General features: G+C 40.7%; 2 protein-coding genes across 2 annotated transcripts in view; one reads left to right on the top strand and one right to left on the bottom strand.

Moving 5' to 3' along the window:
• Positions 1-12,296, bottom strand: part of CCDC30 (coiled-coil domain containing 30) — an 80,764-nt gene that overhangs the window by 16,174 nt on the left and 52,294 nt on the right. The window contains exons 10-12 of the mRNA XM_081085791.1: positions 11,887-12,096; positions 8,901-9,013; positions 262-424 (exon numbers count right to left, since the gene is read on the bottom strand). Coding sequence (XP_080941917.1) covers positions 262-424; positions 8,901-9,013; positions 11,887-12,096 — 486 coding nt within the window. The remainder of the gene's footprint in view (positions 1-261; positions 425-8,900; positions 9,014-11,886; positions 12,097-12,296) is intronic.
• LOC308516936 (acyl-CoA-binding protein-like) lies at positions 4,105-4,455 on the top strand (the record flags this gene model as incomplete). The annotated part of the gene is made up of 1 exon (XM_081087997.1): positions 4,105-4,455. One exon carries the CDS (start codon positions 4,105-4,107, stop codon positions 4,453-4,455), a length of 351 nt encoding a protein of 116 aa, XP_080944123.1.

Genomic DNA, 12,296 nt, shown 5'->3' with positions numbered 1-12,296 from the left:
ATAGAGCGTCGGCCTGCGGACTGAGGGGTCCCGGGTTCGATTCCGGTCAAGGGCATGTACCTGGGTTGCAGGCACATCCCCAGTGGGAGATGTGCAGGAGGCAGCTGGTCGATGTTTCTAACTCTCTGTCTCTCTCCCTTCCTCTCTGTAAAAAATCAATAAAATATATTTTAAAAAAAAAATGTTTTGTGGCACACCGACTGAAAACCGCTGCTCTTCGGGAACCGGAAAACTGAGAAGCATGTCTGTTTACTTTCTTACCTCATCAGATTTTCTTTTTTCATTTTCCAGTTGTTTAAGTTGGGCCTCTTGTTGCTGAATTCTGTGTTGTTGCTGAGAACTGGTCATTTCTAGTATATTCTCTTTATCTAGTAAGATTTTCACTTTTTGTTGTAGCTCATTTATATTTTGATCTAGGAGTTTCCTGAGGGCAATTAATATACATTAAATCACACCGTGAATTGCAAAGCTTTGCAAATGAAACTCTTTGAGGTAAAATTGTGTTTTTTAAAATCCTTATCCAAGGATATGTTTTTCATTGATCAGAGAGAAAGAGAGAGGGAAAGGGAGAGAGAGGGAGAGAGAAACATTCATGTGAGAGAGAAACTTCGATTGGTTGCCTCCTGTATGTGCCCCAAAATGGGATCAAACCTGCAACCTGGGTATGTGCCGGGACCAAGAATGGAACCCGTGGCCCTTCAGAGCAAGGGACAGCACTCCTACCAACTACGCCACTTGGCCAGGGCGTTTCCCATTACTTTTAAGATAAAGTTCAAACTCTTAAATATAGCTTGCTAGCTAGCCTCATTTTAGCTTACCTTTCTAGCCTCATTTTCGTGCCACTCCCTATACCCACAAACATTTTGTGCCAGCCAAAATGAACTCCCCCACCCCCCAAAATGAAACAAGTCATTCTCCACACTTACTCCTCCTCTGCAACGCCAGCCTTTTCCCTATCTTCCTTGTCCAGGCCTTCCTTTGCCTCATATTCTCTACTTAGCTTGCCCATGCCAACTGCTTTAGTCTCAGCTTAATAGCTTCCTTAGAGGAAGGCTTTCTTGAGCTCTCTAGGCCAGATTAGCTGTCCTTGCTACCTGCTATCATAGCATCATAAACTCGCCTCAGTATAACACATATTTCATTGCAGTTGCAAAGTCTTATGTAGAGGGTATTCTTTATAGTGAAACCGAGAGTCCTGATTTAGCGTATGATTTCTGTTGACTGTGTAGCCCCAGCATTCTATTCAGTTTCTTCACAGTCTGCCCCATAAACCTTAGTTCTCCCCTTACTAGTCATTAACCCCGAGGCAACAAAAACAATGGCCACACCTTCACTAAAAGTCACAAGGTATGGGTTTCTGTTAAGCTAAAGATAATATCTTGACCTAAGTTATGTTTCAGCTCCTATGTCCTAAGGTGGAATGACTCCCTGGCTACTTTCCCATAAAACTGGGCAGAGGGATGCCAGAGCTGTCTGCACAGTTTCGAACCCCTAACCCACAGTGTCTTGTGATTTGCCCTATATTGTCTGTAACCTACATGCCATTGGAGTGTTTAGGGTTTTAAGCATTAGCTCCCCATTCTCTGGGGTGTTGCCACTTATAATAAGTTAGCAAATATTTCCCCACAGCAATTCTTGGTGTTTAGTGTTTGGCTCTGCTAGTGCCAGGTGGCTGCACTTTTTCTGTTCGATAACAATACCGTCTATAATAATAAAAGCATAATATGCTCATTAGACCAGACAGCCAAACGACCTTCCAGATATCAATCAGATGTCCTTCCGGATGAAGCTGCAGCGGCGGGGGCCAAGGCAGAGGTGGTTAGGGGTGATCAGGCAGGCAGGCAGAGCAGTTAGGGGTGATAAGGCAGGCAGGCAGAGCAGTTAGGGGTGATCAGGCAGGCAGGCAGAGTGGTTAGGGGCGATCAGGCAGGCAGGCAGGCAGGCAGGCGAGCAGTTAGGAGCCAGTGGTCCCGGATTGTGAGAGGGATGTCTGCAAGAGGGATGTCTTACTGGCAGTCAGACATCCCCTGAGGGGTCCTGGATTGCAAGAGGGTGCAGGCCGGGCTGAGGGACATCCCTCCCTCCTCCCAATCCCCCTTCCTTCTGTGCCTCTAGTTATTTATAAAAACAAAAGTGTCTAAAAAGTATTTTACATGAATAATGATAGATGTAACAGGATGCTGTACATATATTTAAAAGGATAGTATGAAATAAATCAGTAACAGAAAGATAGCTGGAAAATCCCAAAATATTTAGTGATTAAACAAACAGTTCTAAAAAATGCATTTGTCAAAAAAGAAGTCTCAAGAAATTAAAAAATATTTTGAACTATGCTTATTTGACATGAAAATGAAAATACAACTTACAAAATTCATGAAGTGCATCAAAAATAGTGCTTAGAGGGAAATTTATAGCATTAAGTGCAAATATTATAAAAGATGAAAAAAAAATCAACAATCTAAGTTTCCACCTTAGGAAAACTAGAGAAAGAGACCAATATAAGCCTAAATTGAGCAGAATAAGAGAAACAATAAATATTAGATGAGAAAACCATGAAATTGAAAACAGAAAGACAACAGAGAAACCATGAAACTAAAGCTGGCTCTTTGAAAAGATCAATAATATCGATAAACCTCTAACTAGGCTAACCAAGAAACAGAAAACATAAATTACTAATATCAGAAGTGAAAGAGGGATCATCACTATTGTCAGGGAGAAAAATTTTTCCTCTTCCCAGAGGGGAGCAGAGTAGGACTGACAGGCCAGGTACAGAAGGTCACCAGGGCAAAAAGCCCCAGGTCACTAGCAACAGGCAAAACTGGGAAAACAAGGATCTTGCCCTGTGTAACCTTTCCTCCCGTGGCATATGGATGGTCATGCGGGTTGGATCCTCCCCTGACCTTTGCTCCCCTGGCATGTCGATAGTCATGTGGTAGACCCCCTTGGAGGAGGAACAAAGCGCTGAAGAGTGGCTTCGTGCAACTCCCAGGCAGGCCCTTGCATGACCACTCCTTTAAGCATTTAACCCCACAGATAACATCTGGGCCTCAGTTGTGTTCAGCTCCAGGCTCAGAAAAGCTGCAAAACCAGACAAGCAATACCATAACTGACATCAGGACCACTTGCATGACTAATGACCCCCAGTCCCGGCACTGACCAAACAGTAGAGACCATACCCTGAAAGGACATACCTGGAAAAATGATGAATATGCTATTGGGATCCTCTCCTGAGACCTCCAGGTAAATACCCTTAAGACAGAGGACCCAGTGCTGCTCTCCCTCCAGGAGCAGGCCGGTGCCTTAACCCCCAAGATGAGTTACCTTTCTCTCTCCAAGCACACTTCTTTTGTCTTTGTAACTTGTTTCCTGAGCCCATTTCTTCTACAGGTCACTTCCTCTATCTCTGTAGCTTTCTAATACACTTGCTCTTATAGTTTGAGTCTTGGCTCTGAATTCTTAGCCAGAACTCAAGTACTGAAGGTCTGACTCCACTGGTCAAATACCTGGTGCCATTTCACCACCAACTCTTCTAGGTTCTTCTGGTTGGTCTAATAGTTAAATGAACATGAAACAGATTAGCAGGAGGAAAACAAACTAAAGTTTAATAACATACTTCCTGCACAAAAGGGAGAGATGCAGGAACACTGAAGAACTTGCCAAGATGACAAAAGCCTTCACCTTTACCTTCAGCTAAAGACAAAAAAAAAAAAAAAAAAAAGATGGTGGCAGTGGGGAGTCAGTTATGGAACGTTACCAGGAAAAGCACACTAAACAAGCATAATATTATTGTCCACACCTTCTCCATTGATCATTTCTAGAGATATCCTCCTCTTCATGGTATAGTGAGGGAAACACCCTTACAAATGTAAATGCCCTTTTATAAAGAGTAACTTCTACCTGTTTTTCAGAGGTTCTCCCTTGTCTTCTGTTTCTTAAAATTAACCAGCGTAAATAAAATACTCAATATCCCAAAGAGGCATATTTTGAGGTAGCAAACTCTGCTCCCCTACTCTACTGATCCTCTGGACATTAAGAGACAGTAGGGGACTTCTCCCAGCTCCTCACCACCTCCGCCAGCTTCCTGCAGTCCTTGCACCCACAGGCATGTCTCAGGCTGAGTTTGACAAAGCTGCTGAGGATGTTAAGCAACTCAAGACCAAGCCAGCAGGTGACGAGATGCTGTTCATCTACAACCGCTACAAACAAGCAACTGTGGGTGACATAAAGACAGAACGGCCTTGGATGCTGGACCTCAAAGGCAAGGCCACGTGGGATGCCTGGAGTGACCTGAAAGGAACGTCCAGGGAAGATGCCATGAAAGTGTACATCAACGAAGTAGGAGAACTAAAGAAAAAAATATGGAATATAGGGACTGGATTTGGCTGCCAGCTACGCATGTCATCTAAACTGATAATCATGCCTTGTTTTTCTAATACCACGGATGAAGTGAAATAATGAAATTACCTTCTTCCTGAACACTGTCCAGGATATGGCTCTAACAGATTGAGGAGCAGAAATGGTTACTCACCTTGCAGAGTAGTTTTTATCTATAGATCAATTAAAACTGCATTTGTTACTTAAAAAAAAAAAAAAGACAGTAAGGGAATATTATGAACAACTCTATGCCCACAAATTTAATAACAAATGTGGACTAAATGGGGCCACATGCTAACCTGACAAGCTCAGGAAAGGCCTGCAGGTGGCCTTGTAAACTCAGAGACCTAAAGTAACCACAAAGAGTGGTCTGAGCCGAACCGGTTTGGCTCAGTGGATAGAGCGTCGGCCTGCGGACTCAAGGGTCCTGGGTTCGATTCCAGTCAAGGGCATGTACCCTGGTTGCGGGCACATCCCCAGTGGGGGGCGTGCAGGAGGCAGCTGATCGATCTCTCTCATTGGTGTTTCTAACTCTCCATCCCTCTCCCTTCTTCTCTGTAAAAAAATCAATAAAATATATTTAAAAAAAAAAAAGAATGGTCTGAAATTAAAACTTTAAAAAAAAAGAAAGCTATTTTTATTGACTTCAGAGGGGAAGGGAGAGGGAGAGAAACATCAATGATGAGAGAGAATCATTAATCGGCTGCCTCCTGCATGCCCCTACTGAGGATTGAGCCTGCAACCTGGGCCTAGGCCCTGACCGGGAATCAAACCATGACCTCCTGGTTCATAGGTAGACATTCAACCATTGAGCCACATCAGCCAGGCATGAAATTAAACTTTTTAGTTAAAGAGCAGCCTGGCTGGCGTGGCTCAGTGTTTGACCATCAACCTATAAACTAGGAGATCATGGTTTGATTCCTGGTCAGGGCCACATGCCCAGGTTGCAGGCTCAATCCTCAGTAGAAGTGTGCAGGGGGCAGCCAATCAATGATTCTCTCTCATCATTGTTTCTTTCTCTGTCTCCCTTTCCTTTCCCCTCTGAAATCAATTTAAAAAACAAACAGTCTTTGGTGGGTAGTTCATGTCCAAGGCTGGTATCCTCCACAAAGATCAACTTTGATCTTAATTGAGCCTATTGTCTTTTTGCATCTAGATAACATGCCTTTGGAATGTTGGGATAACTTGTAATTTCCCTTTTTTCCGGACCCCTCAGGGCACAACCAATGCGCCAAGGGCCACAAATTCCCTCATTGTTATTGCTATTTGTGTTAACGGTTATGTGTTAATTGTTAACTGTTAACTATCCTATGCTCACCTAGGTAAAAGAAGCATGTGTCTATCATTTTACTTTTTATCCAATCCCAGAAGTAACTCCCTCCCCTTTGCTTTCTCCCACCTCCCTAATCTATCACCAATGGTTTCATGTAACCCACTTTCTCCTTCTTTGATGGTAATTTATAAAAATAGGTGAAAAACCACCATTCTCTGGAGCATTGTATTGTCTCAATGTGTTGAGATTCTGCTTCCTGGAAATAGTTGACAGTTTGGCTCAAATAAACTCACAAAAATTCTTTATAGGTTTGAATAATGTATTTCTTACATTAACAATTGTTAGGGATGGGAGGGAGAAATAGAATAGTGGAAACTAGCTATAGTTATAAGAAATATTAATTATGCTCTGTTAATCGTGATTGTTTTTGCTCTGATTAAAGAAAGCACATTCTATGCTGGCTGGGAATGGTAAGTCCCCTGGACCTTGGAGCTAACCTGGAAATGCGGCCCATCTTCCTCATCAGAGAGCTGCCTATTATCATGGAAAGATTAACAACCTTGTTGCCAGGCGAGACTGGAGGCACCATCCTTTGCAAATCCCCAGCAGGCATTGTCTGTAACCTGTAACCATTACACCCAATTTTATTCCTTTTCCCTATTCCCCATCCCTGCTTGCCCATTTTTATTTTGCATACCCATTCTTATTCCTTCTGCCTACTTTCCCGTGTAATCTTTGTCCTACTCCATATAACAACTGGTGTATGGGGGGAAGGAGTGCAGAGCAGATTTTTGTGGATGACCTGCTGCTCTCCCATTATTGGCATAAACACACATACATGATTCAACCCTGTCTCTGCTTAATTGGCTCAAGTAGTGAAAGGCAGCCCGGAACCATTGGCTGTACGGTTTCAAAATGATACCAATTATCTATAATCTCTTCCAGAAAAATTGAAGAGGGGATACTTTCTAACTAATTCTAATAGGCAGCATTATACTAATACCAAACCCAGATAAGGATATTTCAAATAGGAAAACTGCAGACCATTACCTCCCATGAACATGTCCAAACTCAATGTGGCCAGGTAGGCTCATCACGACCAGGCCTAGCTTACCCTTCTAGCTTCATTTTCTTGTCACTCTCCTAACCCCCATTTTGTTCTAGCCAAAACGAACATTTTTCACTTCACTGATAGTGATGGTGATGATGACGATAACAGTAATAATTATTTTTTTAATTTTTTAAAATATATTTTATTGATTTTTTACAGAGAGGAAGGGAGAGGGATAGAGAGTTAGAAACATCGATGAGAGAGAAACATTGATTAGCTGCCTCCTGCACACTCCCTACTGGGGATGTGCCCGCAACCAAGGTACATGCCCTTGACTGGAATCGAACCTGGGACCCTTGAGTCCTCAGGCCGACGCTCTATCCACTTAGCCAAACTGGTTAGGGCAACAGTAATAATTACATCAGATAATGCAACAACAACAACAACAACAACAACAACACTTTTTAGTAGAGTCTTCCTAATGTGTCAACTTGGCTAGGAATTCTGACCATGCATGTTTCTGGTTAGAGTGGGCTACAAGACATATTTTGTAGAAGATTTGGAGGGCAGAAGAGAAGCATTTTGTTATTTTCTCTTGGAAAGTTGGAATATGTGCTCTTGTAGCTCACTTCCTCTGCCTCTGTGAACTTTCCTTCCAGAGGGTCAAGGCACATTCACCCAGGCTCACTCCTGTTGCTATGATCTTGCCTCTTCTATGTTAAGCTCTTCCTCTGTTTCACTGTCCCTAGCTTTAAACTCTCAAAATCATCTGGACTTGTGCTGTGAATCTTTCCTGCATGAAGTCAAGAACTGAGGGCCAATATTACCACTAACAGTTCTACTTCTCCAATTGAACCCTGACTGATACAAGTGCTTACTATGCGCTAGATACTGATACAAACCAACTGCTTAACACTCATCTAATTTACACAATGATCCTATGAGGTAGGAGTTTTGTGTTTGTTTTTTTACCATTCATCATTTTTGTTTTACCTCATTGTATGTTTGCCTTTCAGGCTTTCTCTTGCTTTGTGAGTAATGCTTAAAAAGGCATTCTTATTGTAGTTTATTCAGAATTTAGTTGTATTATAACAGGAGGATAGCCTGTCATCCTGCTAGAAGTGACAGTCGGACAACTATTTTTCTACTATACCTCACTGAGTGAATTCATTATTCATCTTCACCTTCATTCATTCATTCGTTCACTTACTCAAACATTTTTTTGTTCACTAAATATTTACTGAATACCTATTGAGTGTCAAGCCCTGTGCTAGAGCTTTTTTTTTTTTTTTTGCGTTTTTATTTTGTGCTAGAGCTTTTAATTGGAGGTGAAAGTAAGTTTCTGAGCTTCATAGTATATGTGGATGTCTGTATATCTTTTCACTGTCTAAAATAATATTTTTCTTAAAATATATGTAAATCACACTGAGTGCTACAGAAGTAGGAAGCATCAATTACTGGAGTTTAGGGCATCTAAGGTAATTTAAGTGAGATCCTAATAATCTAATAATTTTAGAAAAAAATATGACAGCTCATATCTGGTAGCAACTTGTTGATGATTAAGATGCTTGTAACGTACTTGGAACTTCTTTGAAGAAAACTGGCTCATAAATACAAAACACCAACTTCATTCTAGTCTGCATTTTGTGCTAATCATGTTAGAATTAGAAAAGCAAATCCCAGAGTATGCTATTTCCTAGGCAATTCAGTCATTCAGGAAAATATACTGGTGCACCGAGTGTGTTACTGAACAACAAGAAAGAATCCCTGCCTTAAGAATCCCACACTCGCCTGGCTGGTGTGTTGGTTGGTTGGTTGGCTGGCTGTTGTCCCTTGCACTGAAAAGTTGCGATTCAATTTCCAGTTGGGACATATGCCTGGGCTGTGGGCTTGATCCCTGGTGGGGGCTTGCAGGAGGCAGCTGATTGATGTTTTGGTCTCACACAGCAATGTTTCTCTCTCTCCCTCCCTCTAAAAATCAGTAAAATTCTTTAAAAAAAAAAAAAAGAATCTTATACTCTAGTGTGAAAGGCAAACAAGGAAAGAAATTATTAGTACACAAGGTGGTAAGTGCAATATATACTGGTAAGAGTGTGAGTTTATTTCAGCGGGGGGGACAAGAAGAAACACTGGTGAGTAGACACTGCTGGTAAACTCAACCAAGATTAGCCCATGAGAAGCTGACATCTTTGCTCCTCTTACCTCTCTTGTTGTTCTTCTTTTATCCTTTCCTCTAGTTGCTTCTTTCCCAAAATACAAGCATCTGTGAGACAGACTTTATGAGCCTGTTTTAATTTCTGCTGTAGATCCAAAATCTTGAATGAAAAAAGTTTACAAATAAAACTTTAAAGAAAAATGTGACCTATTTTCCAATTAGGGAAATATGATATAAATAACAAACACAATAGTACTGGCACACAATCTGATCATTCAATGATTTTTCCGTATTATAAGTACAGCATATGACAAAAGTAGGTTTATAATTGTTTGTATGGAAAAGAATAATAAATAATAATATAAGAATAAGCTTTGTGCACTGCATACTCACAACTATAAACATACCTTTGCCCAATCCTGAATATATATGTGTGCTCTCTTTTACAGCCATATACCATCCCACTATAAGAATATACCATAACTTATTTAATTAACCTCCTACTGGTGGACATTTAGGTTAATTCCAATCTCTTGCTACTATAAACAATGTCTCTGGAATACTTTATGAGGTGTGGATTTGCCAGGGCAAAGGTTATTATTTGTTTGTTTGATAGATAAGGCCAAACTGTCCCTATAGATATTAGACCAGTTTACACTTCTAACAGCAATGTGTGAGAGTGTCTGGTTTCTCACAGTGTGGCTACATTCATGGATAATATCTCAAAACAAAGTCAAAGTCTCTTACAAAGCAAGTATCAATTAGCATATTGCCTAGCACCAGTAATAAGTTCTTTAATACCCTGGTCATTCTCAAAATAAGATTTATAATGTGAAAGAGAGATATATAATTTTATTTTAGAATTTACATGTTAGATTAAAAGTGTCATTAAAATATTTTTGTTAGGTAAATATCCTTTTAAACTTGTTTACTTTTTTAAAAATATATTTTTTATTGATTTTTAGAAAGAGAGGAAGAGAGAGGGATAGAAAGATAGAAACATCAAAGAGAGGGGAACATCATTGATGGGCTGCCTTCTGCATATCCTCTACTGGGGACTGAACTGCAACCCAGGGATGTGTCCTGACCGGGAATCAAACTGGCGACCTCTTGGTTCCTGGGTCGACACTCAACCACTGAGTCACACCGGCCTGGCAAGACTTGTTTATTTATTTTGATAAGCCTTTGTGTCACTTAAATTTGTAACTGGTACATAGTAAGTATTTAATAAATATTTGCTTAATGACTAGATTTCAGCAGAATAGCTGTTCTCCCTCTATTGTATTCCTGACCCACCAATGAGTCCCTTACAATAGTTTGACACCACATTCCCCAAAAACATTCAGTGAATGCCAGTGTATGGCAGACCTTTTCTAAGAGAAGATCTTTCTGCATCAGCCTAAGCCCTGGCCCTAAGCCCTTTGCAAAACCCATACACCACAGGAGAGGTGAAGAAGCAGAATGATTCAGGACAATGGCAGAGGCACGGTCTAGTTCCTCTGAACTGCTCAGGGGAAATACTAACTTAAAGATATTCAGTCTTAATTCCACAGAAGAAAGTATCACCGCACTGGCTTCTCTGTCAAGGACAGATGCCAAACTTTTGAACTCGCCACCCAATTTAAGAAAGAACATTTCCAAAACTTCTGAAGTCCATTCTGTGACCCTCGTTAATTATATTCCTTCCTGCTCCAGCTGAGAAAACCAATATCTTGACTTGTGTGTCAATCATTTCTTTGTTTTTTCTTTTAACAATATATCTCTCTATGTGACATGGCTTTCATTTTGTACTATTTTGACCTTTATATCAGTGGAATCATACTATGATTTTCCTGACCTGGTTTTTATTCAATATTACATTGAACTCAGCATGTACCTGTAATTAATTAAGTTTTGCTGTTGCATGCTGTTGTGTAAATATATAATGTATTTATTCAATCTCATATCAGTGGGCATTTGTGTTGTTTCCCATTTTCTGCTTTTCCAAACACTGTTACATGAAAATGGCTGAATTCCTGCCTTCGGATGCATACGTGCCGTATAATAGCTTCTCTAGTGTTTATGCCTAGTAGTAGAAGTATATACATTTTGAACTTAACTAGAAACCACCATCAAACTGGTTTCCAAAGTGTTTATTTGGATTTACTCTTCCAACCGTAGTCAGTATGAGCTCCTACCACACAAAACCCTCACCAATATTCAGTAGTGTCTAAATTTTTAATTTTACCAATCTTTATCAATTACTTTTTTATGGAGCAATAACACATGCAGTAAAGTGTAAATGCAATACACTTTTACTTATAGGATCACCTCTCAGGCCAACATACAGAATACTTGTAAGCACCACAGAAGATTCCCGCACGTCCCCTCCGGGTTAAAAGGCCGTACAGAGACAGCCATTAACCTATCACCATAGCTTAGTTTCTCTGTTCTGGAACCTCATATAAATGAAATTACACAGTATGAACTCTTTCGTGCTGGCTTCTTTAGTGAATATTAGGCTTTTGAGTTTAATTCAGATTGCTATCGTCTACTTCTTGGTATTAGTTTTATATTTATAGAGTTAGATAAATGACATTTTTTTAAAATATAAAATTCAACTCAGACAAACTTACAGATCAAAATGTGCACCTGTTACATCCTACTGCCACCTGGCGTTAGGCAGTCTAAAATGCAGGGGCAACATTCCAAAATGGCTCATTTCACAACACAAGTCATTCCAGAAATTACGAAATAAAAATCATGTAAACACCAATCCAAATGAGAAGAGACTAGGCTTTTAAAATTTCCATGTGTAAAAGAAAAGTCATTGGGTGAAACACCTTTATAGGTTTATGCAGTTTGAAAAAATACACAAAATTTACTAAAATTATAGGAGCAGATGAAGTTGAAGGGAGGAAAGCTTGAGGGAGTAAAGAAAAACCCTAGAATTCTATCAAGTTTGCACCGTATCTACTTCTTACAGTCCTTAGGGAAACGGATTTCAGTAGTAGTATCCCGCGCATGCTACTTACTACGTGTGAGGATAATTACCTTTTCCTCTGCATCAGCAACTTTGGATTTCTCCTGAGCCAGCTTTTCTTTCAGGGTGTTCTGTGATTTAAGGCTCTCAGCCTGTGTCAGTACTTCCAGCTCCAGCTCCTTGATTTTCTGCTGACAGTGCTTCCACTCTGCTGGGGGTGGAGAGCACAGCCTTGCGCTGTCCGATAACTTCTGCTGGGCCTGCCTGAGTTCAATTTTGAGCTAGAGGCGGGGAATAAATAACAGCGAAGGGAAAAGCATGGGGCGAATGTGACGGTGAGCCAGAGTAAGCAGCTTTCAGAGGAATGCTGTCCCCCAAGAGCTGACGAACACCAGTGTCATGTGGCTGATTTCCTCTCTGGAGCTGCCACGTGTCGGTAAGGTTTCCCAAGGTCTATCTCTCCAGATGGCAGCTGGACAAA

Source organism: Myotis nattereri (assembly GCF_964212035.1).
Source record: "Myotis nattereri genome assembly, chromosome: 3".
NCBI classification, from domain to species: domain Eukaryota; kingdom Metazoa; phylum Chordata; class Mammalia; order Chiroptera; family Vespertilionidae; genus Myotis; species Myotis nattereri.
The sequence above is the reverse complement of the archived record's forward strand: the minus strand, read 5'-3'. Positions and strand labels throughout refer to the sequence as shown.